This window comes from Oncorhynchus kisutch, linkage group LG11 (assembly GCF_002021735.2).
Source record: "Oncorhynchus kisutch isolate 150728-3 linkage group LG11, Okis_V2, whole genome shotgun sequence".
Lineage (NCBI taxonomy): Eukaryota > Metazoa > Chordata > Actinopteri > Salmoniformes > Salmonidae > Oncorhynchus > Oncorhynchus kisutch.
The window spans coordinates 76,048,749-76,074,858 of NC_034184.2; the positions used below are offsets into that span (position 1 = coordinate 76,048,749).

The following is a 26,110-nucleotide window of genomic DNA, read 5'->3' on the forward strand; positions in this document are numbered from 1 at the left end:
AGGCACTAAATCAGACGCGGGATAACAATCCATGATGTTCTTCTCTAAACAGAAGATCAAAATACCTTTCTGATTTCACTTCCAACCATACTTCCTTCAGATTGACAGTACTTTAGAAAGTATTTCAGACTGATTTGTAATACTCTAAACATGGGCTGTTGATTTTTTTTACATGTTGGGGTCGTGGGCCACACCAGTTTGGGAACCCCTGGTCCTAAGGTAAATGCTACCTAATGTTAAATGTATGTGTGTGCAGGGAGAACATGCCGAGCCATTTCAAGTTTAAGGAGTACTGTCCTCTGGTGTTCCGCAACCTCAGAGAGAGGTTTGGCATCGATGACCAAGATTTCCAGGTACACACAGAGTGAACATCTCACTCCCACTCTGTTTTTCTCCCAAATCTTTCCCTTTCTTTCATATCTTACCAGCAAATTTCTCTCCTTTCTGTCTTGTTTCTCTCTCTCGGTTTCTGTCTCTGTCTCTCTCGCTGTGTGTGTTCTGTGTTGGCATGATAGGTCATTGATTCTGTTCCTCTGCAGCTGTCTCTGTGTCTTGTTTTATATTTCAGTGGAGGTGGAAAGACAACCAGACATGGAGGGGGCTAGGAAGGGTGGGGTGGTTCTGGATCTGGGGTAGTTCTGGAGGGCATCAGCTGTGTGGCAGGGGGTGGGGTTCAGGGGGTAGGCGGGGGCCACAACCTCAGGGGAAGGAGGGGTGTTTGTCATCACACACCGTGGCGCTGGTGTAGGGCTGGGCAATTGGAGGGTGCAGTAGAGGGATTGGAGGCCTACTTGACTTCAGCTGTCTCTGATAGTCACAGAGTCCACCTCTCTCTTTCTGTCTCTCTCTCTTCCCTCTTTCTGTTTCTCTCTCTCTCTTCCCTCTCTCTTTCTGTCTCTCTCTCTCATTCTCTGTAGATTCAAACACTGTTTCATATGTTTCCAGAAATGAGTGAGTGACTCTTCTCTTACTGTAGAATTCCCTGACCCGTGCGGCTCCGTTGAACAGTGATGCTCAGGGTCGGACTGGCGCTCGCTTTCACACCACCTACGACAAACACTACGTCATCAAAACCATCACCAGCGAGGATGTGGCTGAGATGCACAACATCCTCAAGAAGTACCACCAGGTAGAGGCACACACACAGAAACACACACACACACACAACATCCTCAAGAAGTACCACCAGGTAGAGGCACACACACAGAAACACACACACACAACATCCTCAAGAAGTACCACCAGGTAGAGGCACACAAACACATGCACACACACACACACACACACACACACACACACACACACACACACACACACACACACACACACACACACACACACACACACACACACACACACACACAAGCCTAAAGAAGTACCAAAGTGAGTGCCTCCCCCTCCTAGTTCATAGTGGAGTGTCATGGCAACACGCTGCTGCCTCAGTTCCTGGGGATGTACCGCCTCACGGTGGACGGAGACGAGACCTACATGATCGTCACCAGGAACATCTTCTCCCACCGCCTCCCCGTCTACAAAAAATATGATCTGAAGGTAGGTGCAGGGAGGGAGGGAGGGAGGGAGGGGTTACAGGCTTACAAAAGGAAATCAATGATGAAATGTCTGACATCTTTCTGTCTGTCAGGGCTCCACTGTGGCCAGGGAGGCCAGCGACAAGGAGAAGGTACAGTCATTTACACACACACACACACACACACACACGCACATGCACACACACACACACACAACCAGCTCTGGACCTATACATGGTGTGTTTAATGTATTTATATAGACACTGAGTATGGATTCTGATTCCTGGCCACTCCCTGTCCTATACAACCATGTGGAGGGCGGGAGGGAGCTGTGTGTTCAGACCTGGTGATTTAAACCAACGCAGCTTCTGTCCATTACCTACCTGACCTGCCATTCTGTCTTCAACTACATGGGGGGGTATTCAAACCATCTACCCTTTTCTGTTAAGACCCCTGCCCCTACCTGCCCGTTACACCCCCCCCTACCTGCCCGTTACACCCCCCCACCTGCCCGTTACACCCCCCCCTACCTGCCCGTTACACCCCCCTACCTGCCCGTTACACCCCCCCCCACCTGCCCGTTACAACCCCCCCCCACCTGCCCGTTACACTCCCCCCTACTTGTCCCTACCTGCCCGTTACATCCCCCCTACCTGCCCGTTACATCCCCCCTACCTTCCCGTTACACTCCCCCCTACTTGTCCGTTACACTCCCCCCTACTTGTCCCTACCTGCCCATTACACTCCCCCCCTACCTGCCCGTTACACTCCACCCTACCTGCACGTTACACCCCCCCCTACCTGCACGTTACACCCCCACCCTACCTGCACGTTACACCCCACCCTACCTGCACGTTACACCCCCCCCTACCTGCACGTTACACCCCCCCCCCTACCTGCCCGTTACACCCCCCCTACCTGTCCGTTACACCCCCCCCCACCTACCTGCCAGTTACACACACCCCCCCTACCTGCCCGTTACCTTCCCCCTACTGGTCCCTACCTGCCCGTTACACTCCCCCCTACCTGCCCGTTACCTTCCCCCTACTTGTCCCTACCTGCCCGTTACCTTCCCCCTACTTGTACCTACCTGCCCGTTACCTTCCCCCTACTTGTCCCCACCTGCCCGTTACACTCCTCCCTACTTGTCCCCACCTGCCCGTTACCTTCCCCCTACTTGTCCCTACCTGCCCGTTACCTTCCCCCTACTTGTCCCTACCTGCCCGTTACCTTCCCCCTACTTGTCCCCACCTGCCCGTTACACTCCTCCCTACTTGTCCCCACCTGCCCGTTACCTTCCCCCTACTTGTCCCTACCTGCCCGTTACCTTCCCCCTACTTGTCCCTACCTGCCCGTTACCTTCCCCCTACTTGTCCCTACCTGCCCGTTACCTTCTCCCTACTTGTCCCTACCTGCCCATTACCTTCCCCCTACTTGTCCCTACCTGCCCGTTACCTTCCCCCTACTTGTCCCTACCTGCCCGTTACCTTCTCCCTACTTGTCCCTACCTGCCCGTTACCCGTCCCCTACTTGTCCCTACCTGCCTGTTACCTTCCCCCTACCTGCCCGTTACCTTCCCCCTACTTGTCCCTACCTGCCCGTTACCTCCCCCCTACTTGTCTCTACCTGCCCGTTACCTTCCCCCTACTTGTCCCTACCTGCCCGTTACCTCCCCCTACTTGTCCCTACCTGCCTGTTACCTTCCCCCTACCTGCCCGTTACCTTCCCCCTACTTGTCCATACCTGCCCGTTACCTTCCCCCTACTTGTCCCTACCTGCCCGTTACCTTCTCCCTACTTGTCCCTACCTGCCCGTTACCTTCCCCCTACTTGTCCCTACCTGCCCGTTACCTTCCCCCATACTGTTGCATGCTCTGTGTCTTCAGTTCCGTGTGCTCCATCACTTTACTACCGTTACAGCAGTACCATTGCGTCCCCTGCTTGGTGTGTGTTTACATTGCTGGATTATTTGATCAGATGCTGTTAGTTGTATGAGGCGGTTTTCTGGTAATGAGAGCAGACTTTCTCTGAGTGGGAGTGAATGAATGAATGATTCAGCCCATAGTCATACATTTGAAGTGCATGGCTCTGATTCAGCCAATGGTAGTTGTACAAACGGACCACAGGCTTTGTGATTCTTAACCTGCAGTGTGGAAAAGATTCTGAGTGTCACCTGAGTGTGATGTGAACTGGCGTGTGAGACTGTGAACATTGTGGCATACTGTATTCGGTGTGTGCGTGTGTGGAGAAGAGAGAGTTGTGTTTTTTGTGTTGTAGGTGTGTGAGAGACTGTGAGTATGGAGTGTGTGTGTGTGTGTAACGGCGATACGGAGTGTGTGTGTGTAACGGCGCTACGGAGTGTGTGTGTGTGTAACGGCGGTACGGTGTGTGTGTGTGTAACGGCGGTACGGTGTGTGTGTGTGTAACGGCGGTACGGAGTGTGTGTGTGTAACGGCGGTACGGAGTGTGTGTGTGTGTGTGTAACGGCGGTACGGAGTGTGTGTGTAACGGCGGTACGGAGTGTGGGTGTGTGTAACGGCGGTACGGTGTGTGTGTGTGATGTTTCACACACAAACAACAAGCACTCTTGGCTGGCTGCATGCTCCTTCTCTCGCTCTCTCATGCATGTTTTCTGCATGTCCCTGCATCTCCAGGCGTGTTTCTCCAACACCCCGGACAACTTCACCGTGCTGCTGTCGTCACATCCAACCTGGATTTCTATTTGACAGATGTGATTGACACAGCTTCATGTGTTGAATAATCTGCCATTCCAGCTAGAATGGTGAGATATGATGTCACTTCAAATATATTCCACTTAGCAGACGCTCTGATCCAAAGCCACTTGCGGTTCAGTAAGACAAACTAAATTGTCTTCTATGTGATCCCTGTGGGAATTTAAACTGCGACCGTGGCTTTTCCACCAGCATTTGCCAGGCTGTGCACTCTTTCAGAAGCTCTCTCTCCTTGCCGCGCTTTATACTAATACAGTTTGTATTTCTTAAACACTTTCCTTTCAACTTCCTTTCTTCCTTTTCCTGGCTCTCTCCTCCTCCATCCCCTCGCTCCCCTCTTCCAGCAGCCACGCCCTCCTGAGGATGCACCCCCGCGGCCCAAATCTAATGTTCAGCAAAGGCTGCAAACGCTGCGGATCGCCACGCGCTTTTACTGCGCCATGAAACACGTAAGAGACGTAAGGAACAAGGCCAGGCATGCATCTATATCCTATATATATACAGGTTGAAGTCGGAAGTTTACATACATACACTTAGGTTGGAGTCATTAAAACTTGTTTTTCAACAACTCCCCAATGTCTTGTTTACAAACCTATAGTTTTGGCAAGTCGGTTAGGACATCTACTTTGTGCATGACACAAGAAATTTTTCCAACTATTGTTTACGGACAGATTATTTCACTTATAATTCACTATATCACAATTCCAGTGGGTCAGAGGTTTACATACACTAAGTTGACTGTGCCTTTAAACAGCTTGGAAAATGATGTCATGGCTTTAGAAGCTTCTGATAGGCTAATTGACATCATTTGAGTAAATTGGAGGTGACCTGTGGATGTATTTCAAGGCCTACCTTCAAACTCAATGCCTCTTTGCTTGACATCATGGGAAAATCAAAAGAAATCAGCCAAGACCTCCACAAGTCTGGTTCATCCTTGGAAGCAATTTCCAAATGCCTGAAGGTACCACGTTCATCTGTACAAACAATAGTATGCAAGTATAAACACCATGGGACCACACAGCCATCATACCGCTCAAGAAGGAGACAAGCTCTGTCTCCTAGAGATGAATGTACTTTGGTGCGAAATGTGCAAATCAGTCCAAGAACAACAGCAAAGGACCTTGTGAAGATGCTGGAGGAAACGGATACAAAAGTATCTATATCCACAGTAAAATGAGTCCTATATCGACATAACCTGAAAGACCGCTCAGCAAGGAAGAAGCCACTGCTCCAAAACTGCCATAAAAAAGCTACGGTTTGCAACTGCACATGGGGACAAAGATCGTACTTTTTGGAGAAATGTTCTCTGGTCTGATGAAACAAAAATAGAACTGTTTGGCCATAATGACCATCATTATGTTTGGAGGAAAAGGGGGGAGGCTTGCAAGCCGAAGAACACCATCCCAATCATGAAGCACGGGGGTTCCTACCTCATGTTGTGGTGCTGCTTTGCTGCAGGAGGGACTGGTTCACTTCACAAAATAGATGGCAACATCTCAAGACTCAGTTACACTTGCTTTGTCAGGAGGAATGGGCCAAAATTCACCCAACTTATTGCGGGAAGCTCGTGGAAGGTTACCCGAAACATTTGACTCAAGTTAAACCATTTCAAGGCAATGCTACCAAATACTAATTGAGTGTATGTAAACTTCTGACCCACTGGGAATGTTATGAAAGAAATAAAAGCTGAAATAAATCATTCTCTCTACTATTATTCTGACATTTCACATTCTTAAAATAAAGTGGTGATCCTAATTGACAGGGAATTTTTACTAGGAATAAATGTCAGGGATTGTGAAAATCTGAGTTTAAATATATTCGGCTAAAGTGTATGTAAACTTCCAACTTCAACTGTAGCTATCTGTCGCTCTCTGTCACTGTCTGTCGCTCTCGCTCTCGTCTGTCTGTCTCTCTCTCTCTATCTCTGTCTCTCTCTCTCTCTATCTCTGTCTGTGTCGCTCTCTCTCGCTCTCGTCTGTCTCTCTCTCTGTATCTCTGTCTGTGTCGCTCTCTCGCTCTCGTCTGTCTCTCTCTCTGTATCTCTGTCTGTGTCTCTCTCGCTCTCGTCTGTCTCTCTATCTCTGTCTGTGTCGCTCTCTGTCTGTCTCTCGCGCTCTCTCTCGCTCTGTCTGTCGGTCTCTCTGTCCGTGTCTCTCGCTCTCTCTTTGTCTCTCTGTCTTTCTCTCTCTCACTCTCTCTGTCGGTCTCTGTCTCTGTCTCTCTCTCTCTCTCTGTCTCTGTCTCTCTGTCTCTCTGTCTCTCTGTCTCTCTGTCTCTCTGTCTCTCTGTCTCTCTGTCTCTGTGTCTCTGTGTCTCTGTGTCTCTGTGTCTCTGTGTCTCTGTGTCTCTCTGTCTCTCTGTCTCTCTGTCTCTCTGTCTCTCTGTCTCTCTGTCTCTCTGTCTCTCTGTCTCTCTGTCTCTCTGTCTCTCTGTCTCTCTCTCTGTCTCTCTCTCTGTCTCTGATCAATCGTATTGTAGAACCAAGGCCAGTCATACTCAATATATCAGATCAATCGTATCTCATTTTATTTTCATAACTTTCTTCAGATTCATGTAATGACGGCTACAGGATTCCTAGTAAAGAGCCAGATGGACCTGGTTTATTCTGGAACGTTTTCATACTGCTGCCCTTTTCCTTTATGGCTTATTGACTCTCAACCAATCACTTTCACTTCCCATTCCTCTCATAAACACACTTATGACATATTTTGGGGCGGCAGGTAGCCTAGTGGTTAGAGGCAGGTAGCTTAGTGGTTAGAGCATTGGGCCAGTCACCGAAAGGTTGCTGGTTTGAATCCCTGAGCTGACAAGGTAATAATTCTGTCATTAGGCCCCTGAACAGGCAGTTAACCCACTGTTCCTAGGCTGTCATTGTAAATAAGAATTTGTTCTTAACTGACTTGCCTGGTTAAATAAAGGTTAAATAAATAAATAAACTGAAATGCTGTACCTCAGAGTGTGTGTGTGTGTGTGTGTGCGCGCGCCTATCTGAAGTGGCACCCTATTCCCTACGTAGTGCACTACACCCACTGGCTTAAAGTATTTTCACAGGCACGGTCTGTGTGTAGCTGACACGGATGACCATTCAGTCTGTGTGTAGCTGACACGGATGACCATTCAGTCTGTGTGTAGCTGACACGGATGACCATTCAGTCTGTGTGTAGCTGACACGGATGACCATTCAGTCTGTGTGTAGCTGACACGGATGACCATTCAGTCTGTGTGTAGCTGACACGGATGACCATTCAGTCTGTGTGTAGCTGACACGGAGGACCATTCAGTCTGTGTGTAGCTGACACGGAGGACCATACAGTCTGTGTGTAGCTGACACGGAGGACCATTCAGTCTGTGTGTAGCTGACACGGAGGACCATTCAGTCTGTGTGTAGCTGACACGGAGGACCATACAGTCTGTGTGTAGCTGACACGGAGGACCATTCAGTCTGTGTGTAGCTGACACGGAGGACCATTCAGCATTGACTGGCTGAGAGGCTGGTTGGGACAGCTGTTGTCTGAGCATGCCCAGACCAGAGCACCACCAGGCCTCTCCTTCCTGACTACTAATCACACACCAGTTGTCATTTAGCAGACACTCTTATCCAGAGCGACTTACAGAGCGACTTGAGTGCATCCATTTTCCCCCATGGGAATCCTACCCACAGCTGAGCCACACGGGCTGGTTTTATTTACCTGGAGGTTGTGCTGTGTATTTTGTGATAGTCCAGTTGGTGATCTGGTGCAGTTCTCCTGTTCTCTCTCTCCCCAAGCTGAGGCGGATTCACTGTCGAGAGACGTCAGTCACATCCGATGTTTCACAAACTTCCTGTAGTTATATGATAATGGAATTCAAAAACTAACTCCGGTCACCTGACTGAAGACCTTGTGCACTGGGCCAATAATCTATCGCTGTCTGTCTCTCTCTTTCTCTCACTCTCTCCACCCCCTCTCTCCCTCCCCCCCTCTCTTTTGTTTCCCCCCCCTCTCTCTCTTTCTTGGCTGTTTTCATCCTACTTCATCTGTTCTGCTTCTCTACCATGTCACCCCAGTACGTGATGCTTGTATGGGCTTGTCTGTACTGACCTGAACTGATCATTGCCCTATTAAAAGGTTGATCAGGAAGGTGGGAGAGATTAAGGATGCATGGACAGAATGGGTGGATGGATATATGGAATGGATGTCATAAACAGGATGATATCTGTAGCCGGTACTAGTGTCTCTTCCTTCTGACTCCACATTATTACAACGTTCATCCATTTGAGTGTGCAACAAGGGTGCCTCGGCCTTGGCAGCATTGTTTGTGGTCTGTGTGTGTATTTGTGTCCATCTGTAACTATTCTATGTGTGTATCCATTTCTGTGTGTTAGATCTTGGCTCAGTGTGCGCGCGTGTGCGTGTGGCTCATTTCCTGGTGCTGCTGTAGAATTGCTTCTGTCCGCTCCCTGAGCTGAGCTGCTGCTGTGACCTCATTTCCTGGTGCTGCTGTAGAATTGCTTCTGTCCGCTCCCTGAGCTGAGCTGCTGCTGTGACCTCATTTCCTGGTGCTGCTGTAGAATTGCTTTTGTCAGCTCCCTGAGCTGAGCTGCTGCTGTGACCTCATTTCCTGCTCACTCCTTCCTCAGTTCCACAGAATAATGCCTCACTTTACACACAAGCGCCCCCAGACCCCATGTCACACATGGTATTGCAGCCAGATGGCCCAATGGAAACTCATAAACCCCATAGAGCTCCCACTGTCTGTTTCAAACTGAGGGTGTCACAGAAAAACAGGATTCATATCAATTTATTCAATGAGTCAGAGGGTCATTTTAAAGAGTGTAAACCCTGGTACTTTTCCTTATTAGTGTGAATAGCTGTAGAGTCCAGGTGTGTCCTCTGCTGTCCTGACTGTGTTTCTGTGTGGGGCGTCAGGCCAAGGAGCTGCCCACCTACAAGGACAACGACTTCATCAACGATGGACAGAAGATCTGCATCGACGACGACAACAAGAAGATGTTCCTGGAGAAGCTACGTAAAGACGTGGAGGTGTGTGTGTGTGTGTGTGTGGTTCTGTTATTTCTTCTGATGTGAGTGAATTAATACTTGGGTCTGGATTAATCCGGTCTCCTTCAACACATTTTATTTCCCTCCCTACCTCCAGTTCCTGGCCCAGTTGAAGCTGATGGACTACAGTCTGCTGGTGGGGATCCATGATGTGGAGCGGGCTGAGCAGGAGGAGGTGGAGAGTGAGGATAACGAGGGGGACGATGAGGGGGAGAGTGACGGAGGGATTGGCACTCCCCCTGACTCCCCCAGTAACACCCTGGACAGCACCAAGCCCCTGTCCCCCGGGGAGTTTGACCCCACCATAGACGTCTATGCCATCAAGAGCAACGACGGTGAGTGGTGAGGGAGGGGTTCAGGAGATGGTGAGAAATACCAACTAGATCAACAGTATAGATGACAGTCCTTGTAGCTCTCTGGTGCCCCTTGTGTTATGTCATTACAGATCTAGGGATAGTCCTGTGTGTTCAGGTGTTTCTAGGCAGTAGGGATAGTCCTGTGTGTTCAGGTGTTTCTAGGCAGTAGGTGTAGGGATAATCCTGTGTGTTCAGGTGTTTCTAGGCAGTAGGTGTAGGGATAGTCCTGTGTGTTCAGGTGTTTCTAGGCAGTAGGGATAGTCCTGTGTGTTCAGGTGTTTCTAGGCAGTAGGGATAGTCCTGTGTGTTCAGGTGTTTCTAGGCAGTAGGTGTAGGGATAGTCCTGTGTGTTCAGGTGTTTCTAGGCAGTAGGTGTAGGTATAGTCCTGTGTGTTCAGGTGTTTCTAGGCAGTAGGTGTTTGAATAGTCCTGTGTGTTCAGGTGTTTCTAGGCAGTAGGGATAGTCCTGTGTGTTCAGGTGTTTCTAGGCAGTAGGGATAGTCATGTGTGTTCAGGTGTTTCTAGGCAGTAGGTGTATGTATAGTCCTGTGTGTCCAGGTGCTCCTAGGAAGGAGGTGTAGGGATAATCCTGTGTGTATGTGTGTCCAGGTGCTCCTAGGAAGGAGGTGTACTTCATGGCGGTCATTGATATTCTGCAGCATTACGATGCCAAGAAGAAGGCCGCTCACGCTGCCAAGACCGTCAAACACGGAGTGAGTGAGTGAGTGAGTGAGTGAGTGAGTGAGTGAGTGAGTGAGTGAGTGAGTGAGTGAGTGAGTCTGCACCTCGTTTGGTGTGATTTTTGTGTGATTGTGTGTCTTCCCTTGACTGACTCCTCCACCATGTGTCTCCCCCTGTAGGCGGGAGCAGAGATCTCCACGGTGAACCCAGAGCAGTACTCCAAGAGGTTCTACGACTTCATCACCACTATTCTCTCATAGCCCCCGGGAGTAGGGGGGGGGGGGGCTGGCTGAGAGTGGAGGTGGTTTTTATCTCTCTCTCCATTTCTCCTTTAGCAGGGGTGTCCCTCTACAGCTAAAACCATCATTTGTTTACATTCATCTTCTCTTTTGACTTGATTTCTGTTACGCGGGACCATAAGGTGTGATAGGAGAATAGGTGTATCTTCTCTTTTGACTTGATCTCTGTTACGCGGGACCATAAGGTGTGATAGGAGAATAGGTGTATCTTCTCTTTTGACTTGATCTCTGTTACGCGGTGTTCTAGTCAGTACTTTTCTATTTGTTTGTTTGTTTTGTGTACTTTGGGAATCGAGTTTTTTTACACCATGTCCTCACCCTGCATTGTTTGTTGTTCTGTATTCCCCTTTGGGAGGGGGTGGGGTTAGAATGAGGAAGAACAGGGCTCAGTGATTGGATAACAATAGTGAGGTCACTCTCGGAGTAAATAGTACAGGTAGAAGTAAACAGGAAGTGCACCTTGAGGCTAGTCCAAACCATTCACTCGTCTTCAGGAAGTAGGAAGTATTAGTCCAATAGGCCGTCGGCCAGACCATCCAATTGCCATTTAGCCCTGCCCAAGCCAAAGCTACCTTCCTATCTGTCCCTTCATCCATCACTCCCTCCATACACGAGACGTTAGGATAAGCTGCGTCTAGTAAGACTGGGAGCTGGTGTGTGTGTGTGTGTGTGTGTGTGTGTGTGTGTGTGTGTGTGTGTGTGTGTGTGTGTTGGTGGTAGTGAGAGCGCTGGCTGGGTACAAGTTAAGAATAGCGACGAGGAAGAGAGGAGAATAGCAGGGTACCTGGAAGGATGGCCAGAGAGGAGACCAGAAATGACACGAGGTCTGACTCGTCCAACAGTTTCATTCAGTTCCATTAGGCTTTAGAGATTTACGACATCATTGACTGATCGGGTTTATGTCATTCTGGCGGGGGTACCAGGAAAGGGTATTTGACTTCCTGTGGGACAGGGCAGGGCGATGGTATGATACCTCATGGACCTTTGAACCTGAATTGCCATCAGCACCTTAAACAAATTGTTGCACTTTTATGTTAGAGATATGATCTCTCGTTCTGTTACTGCACCACAACAAAAGCACTGTTTGGAGTTATCCAACTCCGCCCCAACATGTCTGATAGGGGTGTAGGAGGGACTAGAGGTGGGTTTGGGACCAGGCCTGAGTGTAGTGCACAGCAGAGAAAGAGGAGTGGTGCCTTCAGGACAGATACAGACGGCCTATTGTTTACCTCTGGTATCAAACCAGCCTGAACCAGAGTCTTACCCACATCTGTCTGTGTCAGGGGTCTCCAACCCCGGCCATGGAGGAGTACTGAGTATTCAGGCTTTATTTACTCCTGTCCAGCACTAACATACCTGATTCAGCTTGTTATGGTCCAGACAGAAGACCTTCATTAGTTATTTGAATTCGGTGTTACAGCAGGGCTGGAACAAAAGCCTTCACGACTATTAGCGTTCCAGGACTGAGATGGAGAGCCCTGAGACAGTCAAAGATCTCTATACAAGGTTCAGGCCTGAGTCGGCTGTGTGTCAGTGTTTCATGAGAGGAAAGGAAAGGGCTGGGTTGTAGGAAAATCTACTTTTGTTATTTAAGTGGTGACGTCATGCCAACCTTTCAGCCTTTCAACCTTGTTGTCTGCCTCTTAGTCAGACTTTTGTTGCGTCGTTGTTGTTGAAAGGTTGTTTTATCTCAGATTGAGTTTCGCCGGGTTTGAATTGAGGTGGTACATTTTTATATTTTGCACAGATACTAAAAGTAACCAAATGTTATGCATACGATCCTGACTGGGTGACGTGGTTTTAACAAGGGAAACGGCTGGGTGACGTGGTTTTAACAAGGGAAACGGCTGGGTGACGTGGTTTTAACAAGGGAAACGGCTGGGTGACGTGGTTTTAACAAGGGAAACGGCTGGGTGACGTGGTTTTAACAAGGGAAACGGCTGGGTGACGTGGTTTTAACAAGGGAAACGGCTGGGTGATGTGGTTTTAATGGTTTTAACAAGGGAAACGACTGGGTGACGTGGTTTTAACAAGGGAAACGACCGGGTGACGTGGTTTTAACAAGGGAAACGGCTGGGTGACGTGGTTTTAATGGTTTTAACAAGGGAAACGACTGGGTGACGTGGTTTTAACAAGGGAAACGGCTGGGTGACGTGGTTTTAACAAGGGAAACGGCTGGGTGATGTGGTTTTAATGGTTTTAACAAGGGAAACGACTGGGTGACGTGGTTTTAACAAGGGAAACGACCGGGTGACGTGGTTTTAACAAGGGAAACGACCGGGTGACGTGGTTTTAACAAGGGAAACGGCTGGGTGACGTGGTTTTAATGGTTTTAACAAGGGAAACGACTGGGTGACGTGGTTTTAACAAGGGAAACGGCTGGGTGACGTGGTTTTAATGGTTTTAACAAGGGAAACGACTGGGTGACGTGGTTTTAACAAGGGAAACGGCTGGGTGACATAATATCATTATACCTGTTCCAGAGATAGAGAGATAGATAGATAGATATAGCTCTGACTTGTACCAGAGAAGAATCTGTCTGGTGTTGTACCTGTGATGGGTAACCTACTAAACCAGTGACGTCATCCTCCTCGACTGTTCTAACCCAAGCAAAAAAAATCCATATTATGGTTTGTTTTACACGCATAGATTCTATTCACATATATTTTTACGTTGCATTTTAGTCATGAAATATAATTGTATTTTAAGCACCACCGTTTGAGTTAATGACAGTGTTGTGTTATATGAAGAATGCTACTGCTTGTATGTACTGTAAAAACAAAACCAATACATGTTGCAGGAACACAGTTTCTCCCTCCTGTGTCTTGGCTGTTTAGATCCATTGTTACTCTCCTAGTCTTAACCCCATCAGGCTCTCCTTACCAAGCTTTAAACTGTGTTTTCATCGTATACACTGTGTAAGAGGTGTGCCTTTATACTCCAAATGATTTCATTTGTCTTTTTTAATGTCTTTTTGTTTTTTTACAAAGTTCAAATGTTATTTTAATAGGGTTTTATTTTCAGCGTTTTCCCTGCCTGTGTAGTAGGTGTTTTCAATATATTATTGTTGAGTCAAATTGATACAGTTGTATTATTATTTTGACTAGTTCCGTTTTCAAACATAAAAACTAAAATGGCCGTCTCTGATACTGAGGTTATGGGTAGAACTTAGTCATTAGGCATAGATGGTGCTTACCTTCCCCAAATCCTAACCTTCACCATTAGGGGGGTGGGGGGGGTGGGAGGGTGGTACTGCAAATCTGAACTTGGATCTGTGTGTCTACCTCTTGGTGTGGAGACTGCCTCTGGGCTGATCTGACCCTGCGTTCCCCGCTGCTCAGTAGGGACCTGCGTGTTGTGGTTTGTGTGACTGTCATAATGATGTTCGTCGTGTTTGTCCGCTGACCAATTCCTCCGAAGTTTGAATGCATCTGAATGAAATGGCACCCTATTCCCTGTAACAGTGAAATAATTTTGACAAGAGCCCGTTTAGGTTTAGGATTAAGGATTAGGGTTAGGTTTAGGATTAAGGTTTAGGATTAAGGTTTAGGATTAAGGTTTAGGATTAAGGTTTAGGGTTAGGTTTAGGATTAAGGTTTAGGATTTAGGTTTAGGGTTAGGTTTAGGATTAGGGTAAACCAGGTCCTGGTCAAAATTTGTGCACTGTTTAGGGAACAGATGCAGTCGAGACTCCCCTTCCACCATCTTATGTTAACGTTGCTGCATCACCACTGCCTGCTCCATGTTCCCTAAGCCCTAACCTTAACCACTGCTCCATGTTCCCTAAGCACTAACCTTAACCACTGCTCCATGTTCCCTAAGCACTAACCTTAACCACTGCTCCATGTTCCCTAAGCCCTAACCTTAACCAATGCACGGCTGCTCCATGTTCCCTAAGCACTAACCTTAACCACTGCTCCATGTTCCCTAAGCCCTAACCTTAACCACTGCACGGCTGCTCCATGTTCCCTAAGCACTAACCTTAACCACTGCTCCATGTTCCCTAAGCCCTAACCTTAACCTAAAACAGCTGACCCAGGATCAGTGGTGAAGAGGAAATGTCTACCTGCTCTACCTTCCACCCACTGGCCAGCTCTCCCTGCCCTCACCCACGGGCCAGCTCTCCCTGCCCTCACCCACTGGCCAGCTCTCCCTGCCCTCACCCACTGGCCAGCTCTCCCTGCCCTCACCCACTGGCCAGCTCTCCCTGCCCTCACCCACTGGCCAGCTCTCCCTGCCCTCACCCACGGGCCAGCTCTCCCTGCCCTCACCCACGGGCCAGCTCTCCCTGCCCTCACCCACGGGCCAGCTCTCCCTGCCCTCACCCACGGGCCAGCTCTCCCTGCCCTCACCCACGGGCCAGCTCTCCCTGCCCTCAACCACGAGAGATGTGTTTTTGCTCTGAGAAGATGGTGGCTCGATCCATAGAGAGGGTGCTCCCATGTCACTGACTTGGACTCCTACTATAGACTACCCTCTCCATTGCTCCCCAGTCCACTGGGACGTAGATGGCTGGTTTTGTCCATCGTTGGCTGATCCTTCAACCTCCTCTATGTAAAGGCCGTACTAAACCCAACATTTTGTGAAAAGAAACTTTTCCACGTGCATCCACCTACATTCAAAATGACCACACATGAGCTTGGAAAATATTGTACGGTGTAAATGTATCAGTTTGAATGTGTTATTTTTTTAACGTATGGATTCTGGAAGACTGAATGAAGTGTGTTTGTGTCACACGGTTAGGTGTTAATGATTACAGATATGAGGACAGACAGATGGTGAGGTTTATGGGGTTTTAACTGTGGAAATTGTGAGGTATGTAATGGTGACCCAGAGTCCTTGCTACACATTGCTAAAGCATTGTGTGTGTGTGTGTGTTGCTGTCTGCCGGCGGTCCTGTGAGAAATGTTAACTCATGTTCTGTGATGTTTATTGTTTGATGCATAATGCTGATATTCTAATACTCTCCATTCCATCGTCATTCGCTTTACTATAATAAAGTACTGTCTGCTAAACCGAGGTCTGTTTTCAGTACTTTGTACATGGTCATTATTTTCACTTACTGTCTTTTGAGCTTTGTACATTTAATATGTCCTTTATTTTTCCAGGTAGTGCCAGTGAGTCTTTTTTTTTTTTTTTCTTTGGAGAGGAAGCGTTAAGTCAGCACAAACAGGACACACACACACACTACGACTAAAACCAGGCTACATAAAGGAGACTAAAATAGATTCACTAATTACATCATTCAATTACACAAGCATAGTCACTGCAGACAGCAAGCCGTTTTAATGAAGTTTTCTCTATTGTATTTGACTAAACATATGGCCATCAAACTCAACAATGGACCTAGAAGCCAGTTCCACTGCGTGTTTTCATTGTTCCTGTCTAATCAGGGACTGATTTAAACCTGGGACACCAGGTGGGTGATTCCTCTCTAATCAGGTACTGATTTATACCTGGGACAGCAGGTGGGTGATTCCTCTCTAATCGGGGACTGATTTATACCCGGGACACCAGGTGGGTGATTCCTCTCTAATCGGGGACTGATTTAAACCTGGGACACCAGGTGGGTGCAATTAATTATCTGGTAGAACAGAAAGCCAACAGGCTCCGGACCTCGTAGGGTAAGAGTTGAATAGTCTGGTTTAGAGTCATGTTCAACATGTAAATGATTACAGATTTTTACAACATGTTCATTTATGAAAGATGGGCCTTTTATTTATTTATTTAAGTAGACTAATATTTTTGTGTAAAGTTAAATATTACAGTTCATTACGTCTGAAATGGGTGTTAAATTCCATGTTAAATGGAATTCCATGGAAGTAGCTAATTTATGCGGTTGTTTTAGGCCTATTATCTTACCAAATATTGTGCCTATTGAATTGAATTATGCGTTGGCCTTTTGGTACTATTTGATGAATAAATTATAACTATAAATTGTGGCATCTCATAGGATCAAATTAATTTTCTGGTTTTAGAGCAATGAGGAACATGAATAAACGAAACAATGTGCTAATGTTCACAAAATGGTTATCGTTTTGAACATTTTTAGTTGTTTATTTAGAAATAAAGTATAATTGATTCCTTAGTTTTGTCAAACGTTTTTTCATTTACTTAAAATAAAATAGCCCAGGTCTAGTGTTTATCTCACTGGCTATTATAAATGTATTGCCCCCAACAGAAAATACAAATCTACAGGCAGTCATTGATCTAGGTAGACTGGATCTGTCTCCTTTCATTTAGCTAACTGAATTGATTGTGACTTGAGTTGAACCCATCGCGCATTCAAATCCTGCATCACACACGTTTTAATGCTGCGGCAGTATACAAGGGAACTGTCTCAGAGTGCGCATTGGTCAGCTGGCGGGAACACGGGTCTGGTAGAGTCAACCCCAGAGCAGCGGAGTAAAAACGTCTGAGGTGAGATTGAGTTGTCACAGAAATAACACCAGCAGCACGCTGTTCAGGTAGCCGATATATAATGCCGCCTTAGGGAAAAAAAGGTTCGAAAATGGTTAATCGGCTGTCCCCATATGAGAACCTCCTTTGATCCCAGTTAGAAGCCCTTTTGGTTCAATGTAAAAAGGGTTATACATAGAATCAAAACGGGTCCTCCTATTGGGACAGATGAAGAACCCTTTTAATTTCTTGATATAACTTTGTTTCTAAGTGGAGGCCTACCATGCAAAGCCCATGGCTCCTTTTAGCTATTGTTTAGTAAATATTCAGAGTTGGCATTCATCCTCTGCTTCTATTCTTACTACACAGTTCTTTCTTGGATATTTTACTGAGAATTTGTTTGGAATAGGCCCGGTTCTTTTTTGTTCGATTATTATGGAAGCTATTTGTAATATAGGCTATGTAACCGTTTTAGTGGAGAGTATAGGCTGGCCAAGTAGACGCCCTGGGTTATAGGGCTCCCGAGTAGCGCAGTGGTCTAAGGCACTGCATCTCAGTGCTAGTGGCGTCACTATAGACCCTGGTTTGATTCCAGGCTGTATCACAACCGGCAAGATTGGGAGTCTCATAGAGCAGCGTACAATTGGCCCAGTGTCGTCCTGGTTTGGGCTTGGCCGGGGTAGGCCGTCATTGTAAATTAGAATTTGTTCTTAACTGACTTGCCTAGTTAAATAAATGTAAAATAAAAATCAACAGAGGTAAAAAGGAAATGGTGGTTGAGATTAGGTTTATGGCACAGAGCATAAACCACAGAGGATGCAGGGGTATTCAACTCTTACGCTACGAGGTCCGGAGCCTTCTGCCTTTCTCTTCGACCTAATTATTTATTTCTACACACATGGTGCCCCATGTCTAAATCAATCCCTGTTTCGAGAGGAATTTTTTTTTTAATGCAGTGGAACTGGCTTCGTGGTCCAGAGTTGAGTTTGAGGGTCATAGGGCATCACTGCTGTTCATCATTTAGCTTCATGCAACAACATCTGATCTGTTGCCATCCAGGCATGCACCTATCAGTTAGTTATAGACCCAAGATTGAAGCTTGAATAGTTTCAAATCCACCAGCAGCTAACTCGCACTGCCTACTCAAACACGGCAATATTATCAATGTAATTGAATGTGTTGGGTATAAAACACTAAATAGCAAAAGACATGACACCACCAAAGCCTGCCTGACACCAACTCTCTCGCGGGCTCTATGGATCCCTTGCAGAACGCCCAGATGGTGCGCCTGTATCTACCCCGTCCCACCTTAAATGTTATTTCCGGTATTCCTGACATCCCCTTTAAGAGAGCGCGTCACACCCTTCAGTGGCCGGGAGGGGGCGCTTGTAGATTGTGTCATCGCCTACAACGGGCGGCAGGATATATTTTAGCTGTGTGTGTCTTACTCCCCAGTAAGAAGCATAATTTTCTCCTCACTGTTAAAAATTACATTTTTTATATATATATAATTAACACCCCATTTATATAAATGTTCACTTAAGAAAACCAACGAATAGCTTAACTTGCAGACAGAACAAAGTCCAAATAATTTCACAGTTATTAACAGGTAATTCGTTGTCTTGGCTGTTTTTTTAATTCTAGGTCTATAATCAGTTAATGATCAGCCCACCAAGGCTCACAAAACATAACCCATCTACTGCGGCAGAGCGCAGCACACACGCAGAGAGACGCATATTCTCTGTGTAGCCTAGGCTACTGTGACAGAACACCACCGCACCGAGCACAGTACAACAGTCTCGTTCTTCCCGCGGTAGAAACAGATTTTGTTAGACTACTGCGTATGTAAGCGTTGTTTACGTCGCACGGAGAACGCGTAACAGCTGATATGCCAATACAGTGTTCTAATGTAATGACAAGTACATTGAAAACAAGAATTTAGTTAGGGCTGTTTAAATGCGTGACATCTGCTCAGTCATTGTCAGGTTAAAATGATGCATTGTCATTCAACTGTCACCCTTTCCTCGGTGACAAACCGGGCATGATAACGACTTTGTTTTTATACATTTTTTTCTGAATACAAAGAATCACATCCATGACAAATGGATATTAACAAAAATGTGGAATTGGAACATATTTCCTACGTTTGACTAGAATTTGTATGAACTTTTTTCAGTATTACTGAATGAATAGCCCATGTCCATCGAGCAATTTTTCAAAATGATCAATTCTGTTTTATTATTTTCAATACATATTACAGTCAACCATCATTTTCTTAAACATTTTGTTTCGAATTTTTAAATATGAATGACTGACCCCGTGACAGAGTATTTTCTAGAACCCAGTTGCATAATGTTACACCCCATATAGCAGGCATCATCAACCAAATTCAGCCGCTGGCCGATTTGAGCGGATCGTCAGGGGCCGGACATAATTACAAATCATTTGTAGACTGCAAAATGACCGCAAGAAGCCCAAACAGATCTACTGTTCAACTAAAGCATCATCACTTCAAAACTGGCTTACATTTGTGTCCCACTGGGTACACACTGGTTAAAGCAACGTTGTTTCTACATCATTTCAATTCAATTATGTTAAACCAACGTGGAATTGACGCTGAATTGACGTCTGTGCCCAGTGGGATACAATCACATATATCTCTCTATTATGCGAGGGAATACTTTGGAACAGATTTAAATTAAAATCACTTGGAGCTGATTTGCTGGAGTTTTTAGTATTTTTATCCAAAAATTAAAACCAAAAAAAAGTTGGGGAATCCCGCCCTATATAGCATGCAGGGAACAGTATGAATACCAGCGTAATGAAACACGAATAATCTCTGGACTCTAAGTAAAGTACGTTTTAAATAATATGATCCAACAAACAATATAATGATGTGCAAATGAATAATTAACTTGAGGATGTAGGTCTATAGTATTCCAATAAGTCACTATAAAGACTGACACTGCCTTGTAGCCTACTTAGACTGAATACTTTCCCTTAAAATTTCCACTCAGAAAGCCATTTTGTTTTTCATACAGGATACATATGAACAATTATCTAGGCTTGGTTTTTTCACAGACTGACTGTTTGCATTTTCTTGTTTGTTGGTTCAATTTGAAAATATTTTTCGAGATTTGCACTTTCATGTCAAATTAGGTTTGAGAGGATTACGTTTTAATTAACAAACAAAAAATAACTGGCATCACTTTCAAGTTGCGTAGCCGATCTGTATGTAGCCTATCACGTTGGTAACCAGCAGGTTAGACTGCAGGAAAAATATATGCACTACAGAACAATAATTGAATTACAATAAACGGAAACTGTAGGCCTTGTTTATAAATAGTTAACGCCGTGCTGTATGAATATGCCTAGGCTAGACGAAACCAAATGTATCCTAGAGTAGTTTGCTAAAGCCTTGTAAAAATGTTGCTATCATTTTTGTTGTTGTTGTTAATGCTATTTTAGAGCTTGGGGAAATGAAGAAGCCGGTATTGTGGATAGGCTTGCCAACTGAACCAGTCAACTATTTATTTAGGCCTATAGAATAAGCCTAGGCCAAATACCAGTAAAGGTACCTATGGGGCAGTTGAGGTTTCTAAGTGAAGGCAACAAACACTGCAACATTTCAAATTGTCAGCAAAGGTGCGTTTTCTTGCTTAATTAGATTGTCATTATTTCTCAGAGGCAAAACATCGTATCATCTCTATGGATGGACCTTTATTTCCTGATTTTACATCACATTCCTCACTGCTGATCGATTTCATATTTTACATAAAAATATTACTTATTAATATTCAATTGCTTCAATAGAATTGGGAAATAATGAGGCCTACATTTTGACCTAAAGGGCCAATCTGCAGTTGCTACATCCCTTTTTAGACTTATAAATTAATAATTATATTGTATGTACACATTGATGAATCATTATATTGTATGTACACATTTATTCTTGAAGAATATAACTTCAATGTCTTCAATGCCGTATGAGCTTAGTTCAACTGTCGTACCCCATCAGAGCTCCAAACATAAGCTTGTTTTAATCCAATGTTTGTGAACTAATTAAAGCGTGGCAGGAAGCCTAGCGGTAAGAGGTTTGGACCAATAACTGAAAGAAAGGTCGCTGGTTCGAATCCACGAGCCGACAATGGGAAAGATATTCGTATGTGCCCTTGAGCAAGGCACTTACCCCTAATTGCTCATTATCACCATTGATAATAGCCGACCCTGGCTGTGACCCCACTCTGAGGGGGTCTTAAGGGGAATTGGGGTCATTTTGACCTAAAGGGGCAATGCTATTAATACAGACTTGTACATGTGTGAAATAATGACAAAAATAAGCACCCACCAAACTATAATTGGTTAAAAACGTTAATGTTGATATTGTGGATGGTCAGTCCGTACATCTATAGCTGCCATGTTGATATTGTGGATGGTCAGTCCTTACATCTATAGCTGACATGTTGATATTGTGGATGGTCAGTCCTTACATCTATAGCTGACATGTTGATATTGTGGATGGTCAGTCCTTACATCTATAGCTTTGCCTATACATGCTGTGTTGTTCATTTCTAATCGCAGTTTAAGACTATTAGATAATACAAATATGTCACTTAAGTTCAATGCAACATCCAAAAGGTTCACGTTCTTCACCAGCTATTCCCTGAATAGACATCATGTATTTTTTCTGATCTGATAATTGCTTGATTGGCTTCAGACAACTCTCACTATCGAACACATCAAAGAACAGGCTGTATAGTTTGACATATAAGTGAGTATCATATAAGCAGGCCTGCGTTCACAAAAGAGCTTGACATCCGTTCAGCATGCTGAACATGCATGCATTATAAACCAGGAATATTTCCTTAGCCATATTGGATTCCAGCAAAAGCTATTTGAATTTACTACATATTTTGAAGTTTCGCATATTCAAAGTATCGGGCCTATAAGCTGTTCGACTTCGTCTGTTGACGCTGCGGTTCCCCCCGGGGTTAAGGTCCGGGTCGGATTACCCTCCAAACAAAACCCAATCCAACCAAAACATTAACGGAGATCCACCGTGACATGAACAACCGGAACACCGGGTTGGTCACGTCACGTTGTATTATTCATTCATATATCCTGTTTGATTTCGGGAAGCTAAAAGAGGTGGGTTGAAAGGCCGTTGCTCCTGCGTTCCCTTAAGGGTTAAATACAATGTGGCCTGAATACCCTGCTTTTCCCCTTTGTTCCAGACCCTGAATACCCAATTTAAAGAAGTGGTCCAAAAGTTGGCTGAAACCTGAGTGGAAGCAGGAGAGCCAGACAAAGTTAACTATTGTGTTTCAAAATTCAGCAATTTAAGAACTGTATAACTTTAAATGGGGAAAAAATGTGTATTTCCAACGAAAAGTGTAGGCCTAGCTTGTTTGATATACAAACAAACATTGTCAGTGGAATGGCCTGACTGAAGATCTCAGTGACTTTCAATGTAGCACCTTCATAGGATGCCACCTTCCGAACAAGTCAGATTGTCACGTTTCTGCCCTGCTAGAGCTGCCCTGGTCAACTGTATGTGCTGTTATTGTGAAGTGGAAACTTTTAGGAGCTATTACAAGCTCACAGAACAGGACTGTCGAGTGCTGAAGCACATAGCTTGTAAAAAATTGTCTGTCCTCTGAACACTCACTACCGAGTTCCAAACTGCCTCTGGAAGCAACGTCAGCACAAGAACTGTTCTTCGGGAGCTTCATGAAATGGGTTTCCATGGCCGAGCAGCCGCACACAAGCCTAAGATCACCATGCGCCATGCCAAGCGTCGTCTGGAATGGTGTAAAGCTTGCCGCCATTGGACTCCAGAGCAGTGGAAACGCGTTCTCTGGAGTGATTAATCACACTTCACCATCTGGCAGTCCGACACAATGAATCTGGGTTTGGCGGATGCCAGGACAATGCTACCTGCCCCAATGCATAGTGCCAGCTGTAAAGTTTATTGGAGGAAGAATAATTGTCTGGGGCTGTTTTTCATGGTTCGGGCTAAGCTCCTTAGTTCCAGTGAAGGGAAATCTTAACACTACAACATACGATGACATTCTAGACGATTCTGTTCAACTTTGTGGCAACAGTTTGGGGAAGGCCCTTTTCTGTTTCAGCATGACAATGCGTCCATGCACAAAGCGAGGTCCATACAGAAATGGTTTGTCGAGATAGGTGTGGAAGAACTTTACTGGCCTGCACAGAGCCCTGACCTCAACCCCATCGAACATCTTTGGGTTGAATTGGAACTTCGACTGCGAGCCAGGCCTCATTGCCCAACATCAGTGCCCTTCTTCACTAATGCTGTTATGGCTGAATGGATGCAAGTCCCTGCAGCAATGTTCCAACAACTAGTGGAAAGCCTTCCCAGAAGAGCAGAGGCTGTTATAGCAGCAATGGGGGGACCAACTCCATATTAATGCCCATGATTTTGGAATGAGATGTTTGACGAGCAGAAGTCCACATACTCTTGGTAATGTAGTGTTTAACAGCCTGCTGCATTAGTCCATATTTAGGCTAATAAAAGTGCTTGTGTAGGCTTCTATGCATTACAGCATCCCTCTGTTCTCACAAATCTGCTATTCACCGAAATGACATTTTCACGTTTCTCCTTTTATTTCGTGTTCAATAGCCTACTCTTTTTTCCATGGCACTCCTTTTCAGGCTTGATATGCATGCTAATTCCAAAGTTGATGACTTGACTTCATTTAAGTTTCAGTTAATCAGTTATTTATTAAGATACATTATAATTAAGATACAAATGTGTCCTAATAAGCATAAATATTTAACTAATCTCAAAATGAAGGCACTGTGGGTATAGGTTGTGTCCATGAATTAGACATTGCTTGGACATTTTTCCTAATGGAAAATAGGCTAGCCTATTTGTTGGTAAAAAAATGAATGAATAAATATGAGCTAATCATTTGTTCGGCTATTGTAGAGCAGTAGACTATTTGTAGCTATAATTTCTTGTTGTGTTCGTGCATGGCATTCACTCAGCGCATGTCGCGGAGCCTGATTTCATGGTATGAGGGGCCAAAGGTCACCGCTGGACGTGATTGTCTCTAAATACCCGCAGGCGGGTACGCGGGCGCGGGCACGTCCACAGCATCTCGACAAACAATGGCGTTTATCAATGACGAGAATGCTCGTTTTTGAGCTGTTATTTTAGAATGCAGAATAGAGCGACATACTTTTTTCTATAAAGCTACTTGACAATTAAAATGTTAACGTTTTGTCGTTAGAAGCAATAACGGTAGGTAGTCACAGTAAAACCAATGCATTAGGCTACCACTGGGATATTAGGAGGCAATGATGAGCCTATTGGATTCTGGTGGGAATATTTTCTGTAGCTGCTGTTGGCCTACATAACACTTTATAGAATAATATGTCATTGTTTTAGCCTAGCTTACATCAAACATATTTCATAGGCAAATGTGAAATTAAAATATTGATACAATTAACGTATCTTATATTGAGCCTCAATAACTCTATATGTCTCTATATAATATCCTATAGGCATATTAAACCATCTGCATAAGGGATTCCAGTGTGATTTCATGTCTCCCTCTGTGCATGAATGTTTTTCTCTCAATTCGGAAGCCTATGGCCTACGATATCTGTTTGTCATGGATAAAGTTAACGTTTTTCTGATAAACGGTTACAATTGCAGTCGCTGTTATATACTTCCTATTATTTTTATTAAGTTAAATTACGTTAGACATGGTGGAGTCATCGGCCGTTGAGCTTGAAGAGAGGAGAAATCGCTCTACTAATTTCAGCTCTAATAGTTGGATATTTAAGTCAGTTGCGTCTAACAGCTGTTGTGAAAGACCTTTTTAAATAAGGGACGTCCACTCATTTGTTCAAAAGGATTAGAAATGGACTATAGATGTGTCAGATATTAGCCTTGTCAATGGTAAAATGTGGACCATGGAAAACGAATTGCCTATTTGCTACCTTCAACAATTCTTCAATGCTATAAATAATAATACATCACGAGAATAAGAACTGGGACTAAGTTGGCGTGGTATAGTTTGTGCCTGTTTGGGGTCGTTGTGAAATGAGTCCTTTAACCCCGGAGGTCACTCGGGGCTCCGGTGTCAATCTGCCTTAATGGATTCAGAAACGGATTGTTCGGTCAGGACTCGAGGCAGCACTTTTATTTTATTTTAAATTTCATAAGCAACACTTTTTCTCGAAGTCTGTAAGTGATTATAGTTTAAATGAGTGTTTGTGAGTGTTTGTAAATTAGTAGGCTTATGGACCTATCATTTGTTCTTCTATTCATTATCCATATAAAAATATTCTAAACGTAGCCAGGGATGGGTAAATTACTTTCTAAATGTAAGCAGTTATTTTCCTGCATATCCAAAATATGTAATTAGTAATGTAACTTTTGGATTGCCTAAACTCGGTATCGTAATCTGATTACTTTCTCCTTAAAACGCGTTGGAAGAAGACAAAAATGATAGATCAAACTCATTTGGTGTGTCATAATAGCGGTCTCTGATTTGTGGTCAGACTCACTCAGGTGGAACAAACTTAAACTTGCGCCTTTTTTTCAATTAGGAATTGAATGTCATTGGGACAACAGAAAGGTGTGATAATGTTTTTTTTTTTTCGTAAACGTCCTTTCTGAATGTAAAGGTTGTCCAGTAAGCAATCATCTACATTTTCAAAGTATGTGTAATCTGATTACAATATTTTCGCTGGTAAAAGAACTCATTACAGTTAGGCCTACAGTTTTTCTTTGTAATCAGTTATTCTCCAACCCCGCGTGTATCTGTATGAATGATATATTATGAGTACCTGTTACATCGTGATAAAAAGCAATATGAACAAATGTAAATGCATGTATTTACTTAAGCTATAGTTAAGCACAATTTGATTCTAAGCAGATCCTCATAAACTAACTAATTTGTATGTATGCTTATCTAAAAATAGCCTAGGCTATAGGCATACATCCTGATATAGGATCTCTCAGCACTGGGATTAAAATAGCGTATAGCCGAAGCTTTAAGAGGTTAGTGCAATGAAGAATAAGACTGCATACATTTTA

General features: G+C 44.8%; 1 protein-coding gene across 4 annotated transcripts in view; it reads left to right on the forward strand.

Annotated features, from left to right (window-relative positions):
• The window catches only part of LOC109899218 (phosphatidylinositol 5-phosphate 4-kinase type-2 alpha), a 37,997-nt gene extending 22,343 nt beyond the window's left edge, over positions 1–15,654 (forward strand). Inside the window, exons 3-11 of one of the 4 annotated variants that reach the window (XM_031835116.1) lie at positions 257–353; positions 977–1,129; positions 1,405–1,551; positions 1,643–1,681; positions 4,605–4,718; positions 9,168–9,281; positions 9,397–9,634; positions 10,265–10,368; positions 10,516–15,654. In XM_031835116.1, coding sequence (XP_031690976.1) covers positions 257–353; positions 977–1,129; positions 1,405–1,551; positions 1,643–1,681; positions 4,605–4,718; positions 9,168–9,281; positions 9,397–9,634; positions 10,265–10,368; positions 10,516–10,596 — 1,087 coding nt within the window. In that variant the 3' untranslated portion in view covers positions 10,597–15,654. The remainder of the gene's footprint in view (positions 1–256; positions 354–976; positions 1,130–1,404; positions 1,552–1,642; positions 1,682–4,604; positions 4,719–9,167; positions 9,282–9,396; positions 9,635–10,264; positions 10,369–10,515) is intronic. The other 3 variants (XM_031835118.1, XM_031835117.1, XM_031835119.1) reach the window with 3 other exon arrangements.
• Positions 15,655–26,110: the final 10,456 nt, after the last annotated feature.